The 22,050-nt window shown below is 42.0% G+C and overlaps 1 protein-coding gene across 1 annotated transcript in view; it reads right to left on the bottom strand.

The window, feature by feature from the left end:
* The window catches only part of tusc3 (tumor suppressor candidate 3), a 44,429-nt gene that overhangs the window by 10,214 nt on the left and 12,165 nt on the right, over nt 1–22,050 (bottom strand). The window contains exons 2-6 of the mRNA XM_053480015.1: nt 21,239–21,408; nt 17,222–17,339; nt 16,803–16,943; nt 14,144–14,284; nt 10,995–11,084 (exon numbers count right to left, since the gene is read on the bottom strand). Coding sequence (XP_053335990.1) covers nt 10,995–11,084; nt 14,144–14,284; nt 16,803–16,943; nt 17,222–17,339; nt 21,239–21,408 — 660 coding nt within the window. The remainder of the gene's footprint in view (nt 1–10,994; nt 11,085–14,143; nt 14,285–16,802; nt 16,944–17,221; nt 17,340–21,238; nt 21,409–22,050) is intronic.

Below are 22,050 nucleotides of genomic sequence, written 5' to 3' on the forward strand. Positions count from 1 at the left end.
ACAAAAACTGACTGTTTTCTGCATGGAAAATAATGTTGTGAGTCCTAAAGCGTTTCCCTGAATCAGATTTCAAGCTTACTGGGCGCTAAAACATACGAGCGCCAGACTGTCTGTTTACGCTAATCCAATAATCAGGATCAATGTCCATATAGAGGGTTAAATCAGATTTGGTCAGGATGAGGGAAACCCATGATCAATATCTATAACAGAATAAAATGAAGATCACAGAGAAAAGGACAGGAAATGGAATTTCTAGGAAACTCGGAAACCACTGAAGTGGAATTAAGGAAATCTGCAGATAGTGGGCAAGGTTAAGGAGGTGTGTGTGTGTTAAAACTGAACAGAAAAATAATACCAAGCAAATAATTATAGTAGGAAAAAAGGAAGTATGGAAACAGGAAACAAAAGGATGACAGGAGGTAAAGAATTTCAACAGGAAAAAAAGCAAACTTGCAGATCAGGGCCACGATAACGAGAACCAGGAATGGGATTTTAGAACTGGGAGTACAAACTGTGAAAAGAACAAGAACGGGAAACAAGACATGATGACAGACTTGAGTGAAAGAGGAAATCTTGGATAACAGGAAGAGCAAAGAACTTGAAAAGAGAGACTGGGAGATCCAGGAAGTGGAAAAACCACACCTTGGATGGTGCGCATTTGTTCTTCTAGGTAGAGGATGAAAATTCCATTAGCTGTGATGTTGATTTGGTGTCATGTGCTGAACTCTGGGCTAGAGAGACCTCCCTAGTCTTCCAAATTGGAATTCCAACCTGTGGGGGGGGGGGTTCATCTGTGTTGATATCTTGCGGCTTTCTTAAGCAGAAATTTCAAGCCGAGGAAGAACTTTCTTCGGGTTTTTTTCAGTCAGAAGCTGAAAATTCCAACCATCGTGATTTTTCATTATTTACGTGCTGGACTCCAGGTTAGAGGGAATTTTTAAAGTAAAAAGTTTGGGATGTTTTAGTGTATTTTTTGTAGTCAAAAGTCTAAAGCTGTCTGAGCATGTGAAAGCTCTAAGGTGAGGCGACATTCCCAAAATTCAGAGTACATTTCAAACATTTCAAGTGCTGTTTTGAGCCAACAATAGTGTTAAGGATGATTTGAGGTCACGTAAGGTGAACTCTGGGTTGTTGAAGTCTTTCCGAGTGGAAATTCCAAGTATGGGTGGTGTTCTTAGGTTCATCCCTTAGAAGCCTGAAATCCCACAAGCAGCCATGTTGGTAACGAGGGTTGAAGATAATATTCCAATATTTCCAGTAGGAATTCCATGTTTTTTTATTTGGGTATGTTTTCGAGAGAAATTGAAAATTTGGAAAGTCCAGGACTGAGAACTTTTTCTGGCTTTCCAAATAGGAGTACCAAGGTGAGGGGTGATTTCTTAGGTTTTTTTTAGTAGCTATGTGAATGGCCATGTTGATTTGGTGTCACACTGCTCAACTCAGGGTTACAGAGACTTTTTAAACTTTCCAAGTAGAAATTTTGACTCGGGTTGTCTTTGTTTTGGGAACTCAGAGGTTAAAGAAACCTTTAGGATTCCAAGATGTAGAGGTGTTTTTGAACTGGATCTTTTATAGTCTGATGCTGGTAGTCAAGGGTTAACAACTAGGAATTCCAGTTTGAGGGATCATTTTTTTTTCCTGAGTCTGTGCTTGGAAATTCCAAGTTACAAGATTACTAAATGTATATACTACAGACCTGGTAGCACTTATCATTCAGGCTTCTGTCTGGCCACTGAAGGCCTGATTGTTGTTTTCTCAGCCAAACAGATTTGTCAGTGCACGGATGATAGACTTTAGATACAAGTATGTGACAAATTATGCACAGTCCTCTCCGTAGGTGGCTTTTATTTATATAGATGTGTAAATAAAAACTTGGCCATGCTGCCTCAGGCTGAATTGAAGAAAAAAAAAAAAAAAACATTGCGGATTCTTCCGGTGTCTCCGGCAGCAGACAGCTCATCCCACGTGTTAAATAGATTCAGATGGGTGTGAGATGACGCCTGGGATGTGCATGCACACACACACACACCTCTTCATGCAGACGCTTTCATTTGCCGAACAGCTTTCTGCTTCCCAAACGAGTTTCGCTGTCCGTTCAGGCATGAAGCGCGGAAGCAGCGCTCTCGGGGGCCGACGAAACATAATTTCATGCAAATGTAGCGTTGCGTTTAGGAAATCAAGGTAATTTGGTTCCCTTTTTTCTCTCCTTCTCTCACACTCTTCTCTTTTTTTAATTTCACACTCGAGCGCGCAGCCACAACCGATGACCGAGAAGTCTCTGGTGGCGACGCCTGGACTATTTTTAGAGCTTAGACTATTTAACTACGAAACATATTTACTTCACTAAATTAAACCACAACACAGGGGGTGTATCCTGTGCCAAAGCTGAGGCGAGTGTGTAGTGTGCGACAGTCTGCATTGGCGTTGGCGTCTGCACGAACCATAAACAAACTACGTCGACATGTCCTTAAGGTATTAATTAAGAATAAAAAGAAATGGGTTATTATTCAAATCACAGGAATACAAGTGGGAGCACGTTCGAGTCCATTACTCACAGAAAAGTTTTATCCCATCAAACCATATCTCTCAAACAGGAACTTTAATATTCTAAAAAATTAAGATAAAAATAAAAGCAACTCTGGCTGAAACAAATGAATTTGCCAACAAAATGTATTTAATTATTTTCTCTGCTGTTTAGATAGCAACAGATGTTAATGCTACTGTAGCATAGCTCAATCAGCTCAATGCTATAAATCCCTCCAAAACCTTCCTCGGGAACCATAACACCATCCTCAGGTCCGGCCACAGAGCCTACACTACACTGATTACGCCAATCTGATAAGCAGTATCATGGAGACTAGAGGAAGGTTGGGGCACTGTGAAAAACAATGACCCATGGCAGGATATCCGGCACATCACAAATCACAAGATCAGTAACTACAGGACCATTGAAAGGTACACCTCTCTGCGGTAAAACTTTAAATGTTTCTGTGCTTGCTATGTGGTGACAGCAGAAGACACCTCCATCACTCCCCAACAAGCATATCCTTACTGATCCTGGACATCCTCCATCAATCTCCAACATCCACATCCTCAGTGATTCTGTATATCCTACAGCAGTCTAAGGAAACCTACTGGCCCTGTGACTGTTAGAGTGCCGAAGGAACATGCACATCAGCCCAAACCCAATCTTCTGGCCTTGGTTGAAGTCTGGCACAAGCATTCCCCTGTTGAACAAAATGTCAACAGTGGAGTTGACAAATGTTTTAGTGTTAGTGGAGTCAACAATTATCCTCCAGTAACACTAAAACTGGTCACAGTAAAGTGCTTTAAGAGGATGGTCTTCCAACACATCAAACCCAGTCTCATTCCAGCCATACAAAGTTTGCCTACATAGTGAAAAGGTCTACAAAATGCACCATTGCCACTGTCCTTCACATGGCCTTGACCCATGACACCAGGGGAGCACCATTTGGAACACGACCTGCCACTGGTATAAGGTCTCCCTGACAAATCACTCCCGACTGTCGGACTAAGTCACCACATCTCCACAGGGCTGTGTGTAAATCTCTACTTCTGAAAAACAAATGATTCTCATAATAGACTTCTGGAAGGATAGTGTAGACCCAGTTTACCTACGCATCAACAAACACTGGATGAAAAGGGGTCTTGCTTTCAGGTTCCTGGGTAAGCACATCGTCAATGATCTGTTCTGGACCACAAACACTGCAGCAGGATTCAAAAAGGCATTGCAGTGACTCTACACCATGAGGATCCTCAGGAACAAACAACTCACAGGAGAAGGTGCGGGTGTCCTACTAGTGTTGCTCTATGGAGAAGGTGCTGATGGTTGTATTACTGCGTGATACGGATGGTGCTCTGGAGATGACAGTAAAACTATTCACACGATCGTCAACATCCCCCCCCCCATAAAAATCTACACCTGGCTACAGCTCATCTGGTCATTGATTATTTTTCTACATGTGGTGACATGTCCTTATGAAATAAAGTGTAGAAAATTGTGGAGGAACATTAATTCAGGATCATTATAAAAAAAAAAGGAAAGGTGTGGAGAATTTCCAAGACAATGAATATAGTCTGGGATTGGGGAAGTTTTTTTTTTCTCCCCACGAAGTACTGTACGTCTTGTGAAAAAAAGTGACTAAAGTTTGAGAAGTAAACAGTTTTTATGCAATGAAGTTTTGAAATAAACTTTAGCCTCCGTCAGCACTTCCTTCAACTCCACTTCTGAAAAGACCATGGTTCATTTGGAAAGGTCTTCGATCGGCTCAGGGACGAACCGGACGCATCCGCGAACTGAGCTGCATCGGAGACGAGTGTCTGGGCTTAGGGATCAGCGGCATCGTTAGCAGTTTGTTTATGACACTGAGATCAATGCTCGCAGATGAATAATTCATAACAGCATCCTGCTCTGTGATGTCAGCGTATGGAGAGGTGGTAGACTCACAGACAAGGAGGGAAAACAAGGGCATGGCAACCCAAGCACACTGGCAAATCAATCTCTGATTGTTCACAAGCAACAGAATAGACACGGCGGACCATTTTTTAACGATTTTTACCATGTTAGCTTTCGCGGGTTTATCTTAATTGTCATTCTGTGGAGCTCGGTGCTCGTTTGCAGTGGTCCCCCCTCTCTTTCGACAGTTTCAGATTTAATGGATGAGACGAGAGCGCACTTTGCTCTGCTCTCCGAGGAAGACGAGCAGGTGAAGATGTGCGCTAGACGTAGATCTTTGTGCATTTATTACACTTCCAAAAAGAAGTGCCCCTGTGGAAAAATTAAAAATTCGAGTTATTAAGCTGGTATGATTAATGTTCATCATTGTTAACGCGCACAATATTTGCATGGTGGAATTTAAAGTGATTTTGGAAACTTTCTGGTGCTTAAGAGTTCTCAGTGATTTTTGTTTTTCCCTTTTTCTGTTCAGGCATTTGAAACACACGCCTGTGATGAACTCTTGTTAATAAATCTCTGTAGAACGACTTTCCCAATCTTTCTGTCAGTCAGCAGTTGACAATGTGGAATACTGTAGCAGATAAAGGAAAAAACAACAAATGCAGGGATTTATACTCTATTATCCAGAGGTAAGATCAGAAATGGAGAATACTGTAGTGTCTATAGCATTACCGTGGTGATTATTGTGCTCTTTTGCAAAGAAGTGTTGAGATGCTTTTCTGCTCACCACCGATGCAAAGAGTGGTTTCGTCTTATATGCGGCTCTTACACGTCAACCCAGCACCTCTTACTAACCCTAACCACCATCTTGCACTTCAAATATTAAACATGTTTTAGATTTCTGTCTAATTCTGCACTGTTTCTTGAATGTTATTCCTAATCCTACCTCCGCTCTCGTTTGCACACACCATGTTTCACAGCACATTTCCCCCATAAAAGTCACAAAGGTGCAGATGGAGTACGAAGCAGTTCCTGAGAGCTCCATGATGGCATTTTCTTTTTTTTTTTTTTTGGAAGCAGATGGCCCGACACTCCCCAATGCCCCATCATCGCTAAACTACACACAGACACATGGGTAAAAGTGGAGAAAAAAGTTTCACCGGAGCAGCAATTACAAGTCAGCAAATCCTCCCCAGACCCAGAGAGAGCTAACCTAGAATTCACTTACGAAACTTTATTTATACATGAGACGGGACAAGAACAAGACACCAGGTCCCAGTACTCTGCAGATTTAATGCCAAATATCAAGGAGAAGCTTAGAGTCTGACTGAAAAATAAGGTATTGAAGTTTCTTTTTTCCGAAATCCTCACTATTAGCATAGTGTTTTTTGACCCTTTTAGCTGCTATTCATTGGCTGCTGGAAATTAATTGTGACCAGACTTAGACATAAAGCAAATCTGAAATATTTGGTAAGAACAAAACATTTCCGTAGTAAATGTAACTAAATGGTGTAAATGTACACCATTAACACCACCTGCAAAATATGGTGTGTCTCCAAAACATGTCCACTAGACCTCTGAAGGTGCGTGTATGTGTGTCAGGTCGGGCCTTTGTGGATCTGACTTGTTTTTCCAGCAGATTCCACAGACAGTCGATTAGATTGAGATCTGGAGAAATTGGAGGTGGAGTTAGCATCTTTGTCAAAAGTCTTTCTTAGTTCCTCAAACCGTTCCTGAGCAGTGTGTACAGTGTGTCAGGGTGCATCATCCTGATGAAAGACGCCACTGCCATCATGAAACACCGTCCACATGAAGAGGTGTAGGTTCAGGTAGGTGGGACGTGTCATCGTGTGAATTTCAGGACCTGAGGTTTGCCAGAAGAACAATGCCCAGAGCATCAGAATTCTGCTGTCATGTGATCCAGGATCGAAACATTTACTCTGGACATCAAGCTTGCCATGGATAATACCGCCAAGATGAGACACAATAAGTGACCTGATAATGGGGTGTGTTGAGCAAACTTTAGACCAGCTTGAGCTGATCTGCAAAGGGCAGATTTACACTACGGTAAAATTTGCAGCTATAATATATCGCAGCTCAGCTAATATAGCTTATATATAAACTACTTTTTGATAAATGTTTCTCCCTATATTTCTATTTACCTGTCCCTCTGATATCAAACCTGTTTTTGCGGTTTCTGTGCGCGTCTCACACCAGTTTGTTTAGCCCATTAGCACGTACAATAAAAGCGGTACAATTAAAAATTGTTGCGATGTTCTATTATGAAGAAGCATGGGCACAAGTGGTAGATGTGACTTTTATTTCAGCACTCATGGATTTCACAGTTGCTTTCAACCACAGTCATTTATCACACACACACACACACACACACACACACACACACACACACACACACACAAACAAACAAACTTTGGGATGCTATGAGGAAATTCTGTCTGCCAAAAAAAATCCAAACAAACAAAAAAAACAAAACAATAAATAGCCTTGATAACAAGCCACAGGTGGAAAAAATTACATTACCCGCAGGGGACGTTCACCTACGCCTCTGCTGCCACAAACAAATGTGGGAGAAAAAATATACCCAATTTAACATGTAGGGAAGCAGCAATTTAACAATAAAATATAGCAAACTCAACACTGTGAGAAGCTTAATAATGCTAATGAACTCATAATGAGAGCCGCAGCCCAATATTACCCCTGCGTTCAGAATAAATCAGCAAACGCATGAATATAGGATATTCTGGACCTTGTATGTATGTACTGTTTGCTGTGCACAAAGACTGTCTCATGTTAGATCGCCTGCCAAAATGGTAACTGATTTAATTTTACACTGGGTCTGACATCACAAGCAAGAGCTCTATTGGGTATCGTATAAAAATAAGAACTCCTCCTAAAAAAACCTGTTCAGGTTCCTCTTGTGCCACCGGCGTGGCTCTGGCTCCTCGGGGTGTGGCTCCCCATGACCTCAGGATGTGTGCTGTGGTGTCTGGTGCCAGGGTGTTGGCAGCAGATCCTCCAGGTGCTGTGGGTTAGGGGGTGGGGTCTAAGAGGCTGGTGGCCGGTCCTGAGCCTTGTGCAATGTGGGCTATGGTGCATTGGGTGTTCTGGTGATTTCTCTCACACCCAGCATTAATTTTTTTTTTATTTCAGCAGTTTGTGCTGCATTGGCGTTTCTGTGGGATCAGACCAAATGTGCTGGCCTTTGGTCCGTGTGGCCATAAGTGAGCCATGGGTGCCTGTAATCCTGTTACCAGTTTACTGGGGTATAATTTATAATCAACATCAATTTAATTCAATTTAATTCAATTCAATTTTATTTGTATAGTGCTTTTAACAATTTTCTTATCGCAAAGTAGCTTTTACACAATCAAAAGAATTATTTAAGTTGGTACGAAATGTGAATGTGTATGAATCAAAATAGTCAGATCGTCCCTTATGAACAAGCCGAGGGCGACAGTGGCAAGGAAAAACTCCCTGAGATCATAATAGGAAGAAACCTTGAGAGGAACCAGACTCAACAGGGAACCCATCCTCATCTGGGTGATAACGGATAGCAGGGATTGATCTGCACTCATACTGTGTGTTAGGAGGCTGGAAGTTCAGTATAACAGGAGATGTGGAGAAGTTCATATGGAGCCCAGTTCATTATTAGAGGCTCAAGTAGACTGTAGGAAACTCCAGTCCTGAACTATCGAGTGACTGCAGTCACGAGTCCTCAGAGAACATCTGTCTGCATCAGCCGAGGACAGGACCGTCTAAATTAATTAATGTGTTAATATTATGACTGATTGGTGTAATCTGAAAATTATTCCATTTAGAAAGTTTAAATATAAATCACGGTTTGGTTTTTATATTTTATACGATAATTTCACCTTAGAGAAGAGCCTAAATCAGGTGAAAAGACAGCAGAGGAGATGGCCAAGTCTAAGCGTTTACTCACGCTGACCTCCAAAATCATCCAACGATTACCAGGTCAGCCTTTCCAGCAGAGCAGAACAAACTGTATATCAGTAATGCGCCAGGAAAGGTTAAATTGTTCCACCTTGGTCCGTTTGGACTTTTTAGGGTCTCGGTCATTGGAACCGTTCCTATTTCTCTCCCATTATGGCCTGACTGTTCCAGAGCATTTTATTGCCCTTTGTGAAAGCAGGGGCGCTTTTCCCAGAGAAGTTAACTTTTATGAAAACCGCTGTAACGCTGAGTGGTTTTTAATCGCCTAACCGATAAAAGCAGCAGCTTAAGGGGTGAAGTGAATTCTGCGAATGGTTCTACATGGGTACACTAAAGATCTCTTTCAACCAGGCCTCAGGGTTGTTTCACTGTTCAATCTTTACACACTGTTTATACTCAACACAGTTTCTATACACAATCTTTCTATAACATGCATTGTTTACTTCGCCAACAAAAGAAACCTCTTTTGGCGTAACCATGCACAGGTCTGGGTAGGATGTAATACCGTGATGAGACTTTTGGGGGCAGCAGCAGCAGCATGTTTAACCACTGATACTTTCATGCCAAATTAAGTCTTGGCAAATTTAGTTTCTTTATTTAATTTTGCTAGATAATGCTAATCCTGTTAGCATTCACCACCACCATGCCAATCATTTTGCTACTTACTTAAATTAGCTAGCTAGCTACAGTTTTCGAGCTACAATCTTTCCAGGTTATATTTTTTGAGACAAGATTAGCCGAGTTACGCAAGTTTTACATAACATTAACAAACAAATATATATAAAATATTTTAACTAATAAAATGTGCTTTATTGCTATTAAAAGATATTGAAACCTTGGTAAAGCGTGTCTTAAACACAACTTCCGTGGTTTTAAAATTATGAATCTCCCAGGAAATGAAAGAAGAGCACGCTGAGTGTGCCAGTATCGATCGAGATGCAAATGCGGCTGTGCTAAAAGCTCTCGTGAGGTTTTAACACACCCCTAATTTAATCTTCGTCCTACGACTTTGTAGCTACGGTTTAATTTCCTGACACCGGCGTGAATTCCATTGCCGTTCCTAAATTGCGGACAATAAATGTCACGGGCGTTCCAGTAAGAGTCTCAGTACAAGGGAAACTCGTGGTAAGAGAAGGATTACAGTCTGGAAGCTTTTTATCCCTTTATTTATAGTGTATTAATTAAAAGACCCAGATTCAATTGTTTTATTGACCGGATCGCTGACACACAAAATCCTCTGGGACAAGGACAAAGCAATGAGAACGGGAGTTATCGCATTTGTGAGTGTGTCTATGTGTGTGTGTGTGTGTGTGTGTGTGTGTGTGTGTGAGAGAGACTTTGCAAATGCATATGCTGTTAAACTTTGACACTGCTGACAAACGCTTAAAGTGTTGTTCAATATTTACACGATTCTATGCGCTGGCAGTTTTGCATGACATAAACGTTTGTTTTCTGTCGTGCGCTTGTTTCGTTTTCTTTCTTTTTTTTTTTTTTTTTTACAAGCAGTGCCATTGAAAAGTTCTCCAGAGCTGCAGGGTTCGCACTTTACCTCCAACTAAACCCATATAGGAGCAAACACTCTCCATTTCTTCAATTCAATATTGGACTATTCTTGGAAGTCCTCCTTAATGATCTTCAGATTCATCTCATCTTTTTGAGCTCTTTGAATCCATTTAAAGCTTCTTGGCTCCATGCATGGATCTCCATACCCATTCAGGTTTCCTCAGATCAACTCATGTCTTTATTCAAAACCATTCAGATCTGTCCACCATGCTGGAGAAACATCTCAATGTCCTCAGATCCTTTGTGTGAGGTTCAGGAGCTTTGGACACAAAGTGCATGAAATCCATTCAAAGACATTTTCTGATCCACCCAAAACTCCCCAGATTTGTTCAGGTATTTACTCAAATCCAGTTCCTCAGATCCATCCAGAAGGATCCTTCAAAAACAGACCAAACTCCTCATTCTCATCTCCGCATTTATTTCAATCCCCATCTGTAGGCATGCATGATCCATCAAAAGATCTTACAATCCACCACAGCACTTCAGAACCATTCTGATATTTATTCCAATATACTGAGGAACAAACCACCTAGGGTTCCTCAGGCCTGTTCTCATGTTTATTAAACTTCGTGTGAAGATCCTAAAAGCTATTATGATCTGTTTAGATCCAGCCCAAGTTTCTCAGGAGCTCATTGCTAATTATTCCAATCAATCTTATTCCTTATATAAATTATAAGAGCTTTAAACCTAGCATGACCGGCATTCTTCAGAAGCTACCGAGCCTTCTTTTTATTATCCGATCAACTCTGCTCGGAGATTATTATAAAAAAGTGAAATTCATTGTTCCTTAAACATTTCAGATGATAGATTTCCTAATTAAAAAATAACCTTGACTGCAGTGCAAATGTTCGCATGCTAACTAAGCACCAAACAAAGAAATGTTTAACTGAGGTATTTGTGGAGGTTGGAACGATAAAACTGTGTTTGTGGAATCTAAAGTGCAGGTGCTGTTTGTGTCAGAGCTCCGATGTGTGTCTGACGGATTAACAGAGAAAAAGAGACACGTGGAATAAAAAAAAAAAAAAACAGCTATGAAACTCACCACTTGGCCATTCTGGGGGTTTTTGTGGGCGTACGGAGGACCTCGGATGTGATTCCACATCTGACCAGAGGTCATGGCAAACACCACACACTAGAGGAGAAGAAAGAAGAGAGCAAAAAAAGAAAATACATGAAATGTATAAAAATGCACTTGACTTGTCGATGCCGTGGTACATCGGAGTTGGGGGGTTTGTCTGTCATTTGCATCTTTATCCATCATTTCCTTAGAGAGGTTATGCGCACCTTTAAAGCTGTACTGATACATTTCTTATGTTAAAATTATACAATATCTCAGTGATTTTAAAGCTATGACTGGATGCTGACATGGCCATTAAGTTGATGTTTAGTACCATTTTTCTGCTGGCATAATAAACATTTATTATTTTTATTGTGTTGTGTTCCACAAAAAAAAAAAAAAAAACTGAAAAATGCAAACATTCTCTAATTTGGTGAACTCGAGATTATAGGGGGGATTTCTAGAAAGATCATCTGGGTAACCCTTTGCTATACCTAGAAGTAAGATGGTAGATTGAAAAAAACCCAGAATTCATATTATTAGCTTTCATTTCCTGTTCAAATTTCAACTTCAACAAGAATTTCCACGGTTTTCCTAAGAGCCAGCTATAAAACGCTACATGCACCCTCACGATGTATGATGGAGCAAATCAATCTGAGATTCAGCTCGACTAGGCTGTTCGCTAAATGGTTGTTTGTTGCTAAATCTGGATTTAAATGTTAGTAAGAATTCCTCCAAAACAGGGGATCCAGGTTGTTGTTAGCAGGTGAGCAAACAAGACAGGAAGGCAAAACTCTCTGAGTTAGTTTTTATAGACATCCATGAGGATTGTAGGAGTTCTTGACCATTCATAGCTTAACCGTAAGATGTTGTAGACACTCCATAGGTAAATCTTAATAGTGTGTAGACGGTCCGTGATTGATTCATAAGAATGTTTGAACTGTTTTTCGCAGCTAGGGCGTAGCAGGTTGTTGGAGATTATCACTCATAAGGTTTCAGGGTAGAGCGATGGTCAAGAAATTTAATTTGAGGCAATTCCAGCACACTCTCCAGAACAATTCAGGAATGTGGAAAAGGCCTCTAAGGTCTAGTACTTTGTAGCGGAACAAAGAGTACCAGTACGCCCACTTTCTTTGACACATTAACATTTAAACATAGTATTAAATAAGAAATAAACATTTATGACAACATATATTAAAATAATGGCGCAATAAGGTATCCTACAACAGGAAACTGGGATGAGGTGAAGTTACTATTGCGTTAATTATTTTCCCATAACAGAACTTCCGTAGGTGTTGTAATCGTGTTAAGGCCATGGCCAGTTTAAACATTGTGGGGTATCTACAAAAAGAGCTCCATGTCTCACTTGCATTCCAGCAGGTGGCACAATTACGTACGTACGTACGTACGTTTATGGAAGGAGTCTCCAGTGTCAGTGCTTTGTAACAAGGGAAAAAAACTACTTACTCACACCACTCCATCATCGATTATTTTCCTCTAACAGCACCACACACACATACACACACACACACACACACACACACACAGGTTTCTTCTTTGCTTACAAGCCTAAATCTTCAACATTACCCATAATGCAAAGTGGAACACACTGGTGAAAAGTTTATATAAAGATGAAAAGAATAACGAAAGCTACTCGTGTCCTGAAACCCGGTTTGACACAAACATATTATTTTTTAATGAACAGCTTCAGGAAGTCGACTCAGGCTTTTTCGGCTCTGCTGGAGACAGAGACGGTGATGGTGTGAGAAATGAGAAGAAAGCGAGATCGATGTGATCCTCTCAGGCAGTAGGATCCACAGCCGAGCTTCGTCCTGGAATCAATATGCTGAATAACAAACTTCAGCCTTTGCAGTGCAGAAGGTCGAGCTCCTGCTTCTTTTTTTTTTTTTTTCCTTCTTCCCTGGAATAAACATCAATAGCGTGCAGCTACAGAGTCGTTTGTTATGACAATGTTGGCTGCATTAAGATCCGCGCATGCTCCCGAATCCTTAACCTGTGCCACGTTTTTGTTAGCTCGGCGCTCGTCGATATGGCCTCGCTGCACGCTGAAATGTAGCGTCGCTGCTTTTAAGGACATTGATTAACTCCCTCTAAGCAAAACTTCCAGCTCGGTTCCGGCATCTTTAATGATTACTTAAAGCGTGCGCCAGACCCTCTGTCTGTTCCAGGGCATTTCTAGCTGCTGTTGCGAAATCTCTAAACGCAGCCTCGCTGATGTCGAATTGACCTTTCCGATTGCTAAGTCGAATTAATAGCCTGCGCGCTTCCAGAGAACAATCGCGGGATTGTGAATAGCACTCAGGAAGTTGTATCCCCTGCTTGCTAATGTCGCTGAAAGATTTCCAGTCAAAAAAAAAAAAAAAGGTAAAATGTTTCTTCCATTTTACTCATTTCTGCCTTTTTGGAGTAAACAAAGCCAGGAAAAAGGTGACTGAATAAAAACTATTTTATATTCTAGAGAGAAAAAAAAGACAGAGTGGTGAAGGAATGAACGACTTAGCGGCTGTAACTGTACCATTGATGTCATATAATATGAAACGTTCACTTGTTGTCACATTTAGACATTTAGATGTGTCTTCAGTGTGTTTGTGTGTGTAAATAAAATAAAAAAATTCCATTTTGTTGCTTTTTTAACCTTTGTGTTTACCAGAACTTTAGCAGTTCGATTATATTACTTTCTAATGTGACCTCATATGAGAAAGACAACGATAATAAAGAGGAATGAAATAAAGACAGTATTAAAAACATATTATCTGAGGAAGTATTTCAGCTGAAGCATTGACACACACAGACTTTGGAGGAGCTTTGCAACTTGTTAAAGAACCAATAAAACATGTGCCCTTTAATAAACACAGTGCACGACTCTGTAGTGTAAGAGGAATAAACCACTTGGAGATGTGTCGCTGTAAAGGCGTAGTCACCTCCTGTGCAGTTACAGCGACTCTCCGTCATCACGCCACGGCGTCTGTGATTGTTTTACTCAAACAGCATGAATCCGTGTGAGACAAAACCAACTGCCAGGAATGATAATGAGAACACAACACCGACGAGATGAAGCAGCAGGACTGCGGAATATTTCAGTACACAGCGTTCAGTGTGTTTCTGCTGCTTACCAGAGCAGCCATCGCCCAGCCTGTTTTGTTGTAGACGAACTCCAGGTTGTTCCTGCGCAGGTAGAGAAGACCTCCGACTAGAGACACCAGCAGGGCCAGGGCGATGGTTCCCGAGTAATTCGGTGGCCTGAACACACGGATCTGTGGGAGGAAGGAAAAGAAATAAACCGCTAATGCAACATCGGGTGCTATACTGTATATGCAACACAAAACACGAGGATATTTACAACTTTGAGTGAAAGTTCATAACCTCAACTGGAGTTCATGATAAGTGTAGATTTTAAAACAAAGAATTTTTTTTTTTTTAAATATTGTTTTGTCTTCTTTCTCTGCAGTTGCTCTCACTAAACTCTCCAAACTCAATCTCCTCAACTTTCTTGATTTTCTTTAAATCAATGAAACATTTCTGAACAAAACAGAACAAATTACTTTCTTTCATAAACAGCTCTTTTCTTTCTTTGACACACACACAAACACGAGCACATACAGCTGTGGCTGAAGAGTTCATTAAGCTTAAAATGATTGCCTCGATAAGTCCATTTCCAGCTCTAACACATGAAGACGCAGTGATCGCGGCTGATTACAGTAATAAAGTCAACACCCGTCCCAAGATGCCAAGTATGGAAACGTGGCTGGAGGCCACAAAAACACATGTGGGATGCTAATAACAAGAGTCAGATGTTCAACATATTCCAACCAATTACAAATTTCCAAAAAAAGGAGGCATGGCTACCTCACAGTCAATCAGGCCGCTTAGCTGTTTAAGCATTTCAGGGCTTTATCCTCAACACGGGGTTTAGCATGTGTGTGTTTATGTTTTTTGAAAAAGGGATTTAGAGTGTATGGGTGTTGGTTCTGCTACTAAATGATACATTTCAAAAACTAAAAGCTAAAAACAGTGATTGGAGCTTTATAAAATCTCACTGACAAACATTCTGTAACAGTCACGGCTGCTCAGGCAAAAAAACAAATGTCAAAAAAAAATGTCTTTATGTGGTATCTGGGTTGCTGTAGACTTGTAAAGTGAATGTAATGATCCATTTTAATGACATTAGCATGAGCAGGAGTAAAGTAATATAAACCAGCACACACACACAGTGTTAAATCAATAAAAAAAATTCTGTGATTTACATTTCAGTTATTTAAATAACAAATCCCAAATCATTAAAATAACACTGCAAACAAATTTACTATGGTTTGCATTAAATCCCTGTTTTATTAAACTCCTGACTCCTATAACATCATAATAACTTCATGAATAAGAGCTGATGAACTATTTTGGTAATTTCACTACACGCTCCTCTTAGTATGACTTTGTGTCTTTGGTAAGAGTCGTGTAAGTTGCAACACCTCTACATATAGATCTCACTTTTCCTCAACTTTCTGTCTTTTCCAGTTCAGTGTTCCTCAAAAAACATCAAATGCTGACCAGTGATTCACCATTCTGGACAAGTACTACAGCGCTCTTCTCCTTTTCAGCACCACGGACGGGTACAACAGCACTCTTTTGCTTTTCAGCACCACAGACAGCTACTACTGTACTCTTTTGCTTTTCAGCACCACGGACAGGTACTACTGCGCTCTTTTGCTTTTCAGCACCACGGACAGGTGCTGCGGAACCCTTTTCAGCACCATGGACAGGTACTACAGAACCCTTTTCAGCACCACAGACAGGTACTACACAGCACCACAGATGGGTACTACAGTGCTCTTCTCCTTTTCAGCACCAGAGACAGGTACTACAGTGCTCTTCTCCTTTTCAGCACCACAGACAGGTACTACAGCACCCAGTCAGTAATCTACAGACCTGCTAGATATATATGCTTCAAAGGCAGCCATAAAGTAAGTAACACTGTTTAGACTTTGCACTCTTTTGATGCATAAAATTAACTTCTTAAAATCCTCATTAAATTCGAATAACAGCATTGTGAAGCCAAGACAGATTTTTCTGATTATGCCGGATATATTATTCATGACACCAATGTGAAGTACTGAAATGAAACAAGGTGCATATGATAAGCCATGCAACCCAATCTTAGCCAACAAGAGGCCACTGAAAACAGGAAGTGAGGTCATATCTCAGGAATTCCTTCAAATTTAAAGTTGTTTTCTTGGTAATAAGTGCTGATGGATTTCTTGTCGTCCTCTAAGACTTAGAAGCTACACTTTTAACCGCACCTGTAATTCAGCTTTTAAAATAAACATCAGCGTTAGTGACAACATTTAGTCATCGTTAACTCCACTTTTCTGCATCAGTGCAAATCAAATCACTGTGCTGTTAGGTAGGTGTCTGTGTGTTTGTGTGTGCTTGATTGAATTAAGATTAAAGAGAAGGTAGAATCATTAGAGAAAAATAACTCTGGAAATCCACTCCTGCTTTTCATAAAGGAGTGGCACTGAGTTCCACTCATCCCTTCATCCCTGCATCACTGTCTCTCTCTCTACTTAACCTCTACATTTAACTTCTTTTCTTATTCATCTGTTTTCCATTGTCTCCCATCACTGCTCTCCCTCTCATCCTTTGGTTCTTTTATTCCACCATTAGATGTACTTTTACATCTGTATTTTTATGCTACCTGTTTCTTTTTAGGTTGCTTAAATCCATTGATAGTCTGTGTGTATATATATATGTATGTGTGCGTGTGTGTGTGTGTGTTACCTGCACATCAGTGCGGTCATGGATCCACTTCGCCAGCTGCTCAGAAGCAAAGCCGATCCGCTGCAGGTCAAATGTGTCGGCCCGCCTTGGCTTCCCTTTAGCCGGGAAGTGCATAAATGTTGGAGCGGAGTTCATATTCAACTACAGAGAAAGAGGGGGAGAGAGGGGAAAGGGCGAGAGAGAGAGGAGAGAGGCCTTTTATTTAAAACATCAAAAATTATACATTCATTGACTGACTACTTTAAATTAAAAAAAAGGAAAACGAATATCAGAAATAAAATTTAAGACAGGATAGCGTGTGAATGCAAGGTGTGTAGGGAAGGTGTGTATATGTACAGTAGGTTTATATGTAGGTGTATGGAGCAGGTGTGTACGGAAGGTGTTTAGGCAATGTGGGTGTGTAGGTCAGGTGCGTTTACCTGCTGAAAGACGTCAGCGCCTTCGTCATAGTCGACAACAGTAAAGAAAAGTCTGTTGGAGAAAGCGGACGAGTAACGCCATGAGTTCGCTAAAACCTGATACTCCTCATTCGCCTGCCTGAGAGAGAGAGAGATAAAGAGAGAGAGATAAAGAGAGAGGGGAGGAGGGAGCGAGAGAGGGATGAAATGAAAGAGAGTGAAAGAGAGAGGGGAGACAGGGAGGGGGGACCTTGAATTATCTGTCCATCCATGAGGGAGGGAAACAACCTTCTGTTTGTTACAACATCAACACCTGACACACACACAAACACTCATTGTAAACTTTTATTTCCCTGCACAGTGCAAGAATATGAACACCTTTACGATAATACCCATATTAACATCAATAACACATCCATATTAGGATATAATAACATCTATAATGTGTGTGTGTGTGTTCCTGCAGATGGAGCAGTGTCTCTAAATATGTGTGAGAGTCTGTGTGTGTGTGTGTGTGTGTGTCTGTGTGTGTGTATGTGTACAAGAGTGTGACTCTTTATCGCATATGCTACGTAAGGTGCACCAACGACGCTGATGCTTAAGGGAGGGGGATTAACCAAACTCACCTGGCCTGGAGATTCATCAAAAAATGCCAACTTCACCCTCCAGGCAGCTTGGAAAAGGGCCTCTTCGCTTCCACCCAGTGAGTGAAGAATATCTGTCCATATTTTCCCTTTTGTCCTGTCTCCAAGGACTCAACTACATCCGAGTACAACTCACCAGGAAGAAAGCTGCCTGCCTCTTGCTCCCTCTGCCTGCATCGTGCCACCTGCTCAGCACCACTTGTCTTACCTGCTTATTGAAGAAGCTAGTTTTTGCGAATGTGACATCTAGTTCCTGTGTGTTCTTTCCATGTATCAGACCCATTACACTGGTGGAGATTGCAGACACATGAAACTAAACTGGGCCCACAACGGTCGCTCAAGGAATACTTGAGACACGTGCTTGCAACAAGCATCCACCAACAATCGCTTCTTGAGCAGCTCTTGTAAAGACTGCAGGCGATCACAGCAGAGCTTTCCCATCTACAACACCCCATCTACAACACTGCCCAGCACATGAGATGGCTCTCCCTGACCCCACCTGTTCACACCTGTTCACTAAGCTCATGCCACATGATGACATTGAAGCGTTCCTGCACACCTTTAAAAAAAAACGAAAGATTGGGTGGCCTCGCCAAGGGTGGAGCGGCATTCTCATACCGTTGTTGTCAGGTAAGGCGCAACATGCCTATGGTTCGCTATCAGACGAGGATGCAGATAACTTCAAGCTGCATAATGCTAAGATCCTGGCCCACTGTAGGCAGGTGGCTCCAGCAGAAGTCTTTCATGCCATATGAGGTGGCGGAACGTGTGGTGAGGAATTGTGTGCTCTATTCCCTTCCAAAAGAGGAGCAAAAAAACATAGGCATGAGACAGCCAGAAAACATGCGAAACATGGTGAGTGTGCTGAAATGCACATTAAACACACTTTTATTGGACAAAAGCCACCAGAAAAATATATACCAATACTCCTCATTCCAAAAAGTCTGGAATCCCTGCGAGACAAGTCAATGCTGTCAGAGCCAGAAAGAGCGCCAGTCAGAGGCTTCCTCGCCAGCCATAAGTACACTGAAGAACCAGCCCAACCTCCCACACGCTGGGTGAAGGTTAACGGGGAACCGCTCCCCACACTGCTTAACACTAGAAGTGAGGTAACATTTGCACGCCACTCCACAGTGGTGCCAAAAATCCCCATCCAACATTGCGTCTGTTACCTGTGTTTATGCCGATCGGCTGGAGGCCGAAGACGAACGAAGAGCACCTAGGTCGCGACTGCGCTGGCTTAAGCTTGAAACTGGAGAAAAAGCACCACCAGAAAAGAGCAGTGATCATCACTTGCAATTGAGAAAAGCAGTAGAGACAAAGGCGGCGTGGTTGGTACAATTTTATTCTAATAGTGTTGACACTGAAAGTTAAGGTGAGGCTAATGATCCCTCCACCCCATATGTCACACCATCTCAGGTCAAACAGGACCACAGTTTCGTCCAGCTAAAACACGATGATCCGAGACTAAAGAACTGCTGTGCAGAAAGTAACAACAAAATGGGATGAAGCCCAGAGTGGCCTCACAGCCAGCCAGCCTCATACATATTTGTAAGAAATAATTTGTAGAGTCTAAATGTAGAGGAGCTGACGTTGATCTTTTGGTGGTCTTATAGGCCAAAGTAGATACTGTTTGGCACCTGGCGCGCTTGATGCCACTCGGCTCCGCAATGGCCAATTATCAGCGCTCCTTTCGAAAGGAAATGGACGGACCAAATCGGCAAAAGAGCTTGTCATCGTTGACCACGTCACCTCCGCCTGCGAGAAAACTGGTCCAGCTTTTCAGCAGAGTGGGACAGCAGAGTGGGACTCCTAAAGCAAATCCTAACCCTAACCTAGTACAACGGCGTGAGTACTAGGTGGGAAACCATGTGCTACTGCTTTTCCCAAGTGCCACTTCAAGTTCCTGGAGCACTGGCAAGAACCCTACACTGTCATGGAAATTGGCCAGCGAACTATCGACTGCAACAGCTGGGTATGTGCAAATGCACTGAGCTGTATCATATTAACTTACTAAAATGGTGGACCCATACCTTACACTTCAGATCTCGTCTCTCTTTCTGCTACAGAACAAAGCTGCAACCTTGTTTAGCATGGAGAGAATCTGACGCCAACTCAGAACCAAGAGCTCAGTGAATTGGTGTGCCAGTTTATAGATGTGTTCTTCACCGAACTGGGGCTTACTCACCTTGTGCGCCATGACATCAAAGCAGTGATTCACCAACGCGGCTACAGAGCCCTGAAAGCCAGCTCTCATGCCATTAATGCTGAGGGGGACAGAATGGCATCTTTGAGGAGTTGACTAACCCTTGGTCAAGCCCCATGAGTCAATAAGACTACGTAACAACTTCCAGCAGTTAAACGCAATATCCACCTTCAGTGTGTACACACTTCCGCGTGTAGACGATCTTGTGACAATGGGCAATTGGCAAATAGCCCTTACCTCGGAGGCCAAAGCCAAGACAGCCTTTTTAACTGACCATGGCCACTAATAGTATCGGGTCTTGCCCTCTGGACTCCATGGTGCCTTAGCTTTTTTCCAGCGACTGATGACACCGTCCTAAAAACTACCACCCCTATGCCACTACGTACTTGGATGATGGTGATGTCGTAACAGGATGATCATCTGGACCACATGGAAAAGGGTGAACCACGGTAAGCGGATGTGACAAGTGGAGATATCCTCTCGCGATGACATGCCCTGTACTCACCAGGAGGTGTGAGCTTGAAGCTGAGGATGTGATGGTGGGCTACTCAGTCCAGGCGCTGCTCGCACTCTCAAATTGCGCATGTGATGTAAGGTGCGCCAACAACACCACATGCTTAACAAGGAATCGGGCCAGCCAAACTCACCTGGGCTGGAGGTACCATCAGGAGACGCCAACTTTACCCCCTGCGCAGCTCATAAAGGGGCTTCTTTGGTTTAACCCGGTGAGTAGAGAATATCTGTCACATGTTTCTCCTGTCTTTGCAGACTCGACTACGTCCGAGTGCAACTCGCCAAGAAGGAAGTTGCCCACCTCCAGCTCTCGCACATACTCTGCTGTCTCTGCCTGCATCGTGCCACTGGCTCAGCGGCGCTTGTCTCATCAGTTCCGTGCACTGCGCTGCCAATGACACCTCGTCTACTGAGCCTCATCCCACGGATATAGATGACTCCAAGAGACCGAGACGCCCCAAGAGCCATACTGCTTATACAGAGCGTAACTTTACAAAGACTGCAGTCTTATAACCTGATTAAAAGTGTTTATGATAGAAGCCCATTTTTGCGACTGTGAAATCTGGTTCCCGTGTGTTTTTTTTCTTCATGTGTCAGATCTGTTACAGTGTGTACCTGCTGATGGTGCACTGTCTCAGAGAGAGAGAGAGAGGGAGTGTGTGTTTGTGTGTGTACCTGCAGACAGAGCACTGTCTCTGAGGCTGCAGTGCCGTGAACATGACGATGACGGAGTAGTTCCTCGGTGGCGCTTTCACGAATCGTCGAAACTTTTCTCCGTTCATCCTGATCACCGAGCGACGAGAACTCCACTCCATCATCTGTTCCACCTTCTCCACCAGCATGTTCTACACCACACACACACACACACACACACACACAATAAGAGCTTATCCTCCAGCAGTGCCAGATAAGATCAGTCAGACAGCTTCATCATGGCGCTGCATTAAATTACTTACATCTAAACAGTTAAAAACTTACATCTTTAAAACTAATAGAAACAGTAATATTCATCAGGCCAGTTTCTGGCACAGTGACAATCACAGTCCATCTCAGAGCGGAGAAAAATATAACTCGGACCATCTGCTGGAGCTCAACATTCGTCTTTTTCTTTAAACAAATCCAGGATCTGTCCATAACCTTTCTCTAAAACTGCTTCAAATTATTTATATAGTTTATAGAGATAATGAAGGAAAAGTGAAAAATGTGAAACGTGACTTTCATTAAAATCAGACAAATCTAAACTCAATGTTTGCACCTGCTCTGATTCATCTGTAATAATTATTACACACTTAACGCTTCTTCAGGGATCTCACACCATTGCTTCCTGTTTATATCTTACTAAGGTCTTAGATCAACATCACTATTTATATTTAATCTTAAACATCTTACAAAAAAATGTATCCTGTTATTAAAGTAAATTTTTGCAGGAAAAAAACAAAACATATTTATTACAGAGAAAAATCTTTTATTTATAGTTATTATGAAGT

The sequence above is a fragment of the Clarias gariepinus genome, chromosome 20 (assembly GCF_024256425.1).
Source record: "Clarias gariepinus isolate MV-2021 ecotype Netherlands chromosome 20, CGAR_prim_01v2, whole genome shotgun sequence".
NCBI classification, from domain to species: Eukaryota; Metazoa; Chordata; class Actinopteri; order Siluriformes; family Clariidae; genus Clarias; species Clarias gariepinus.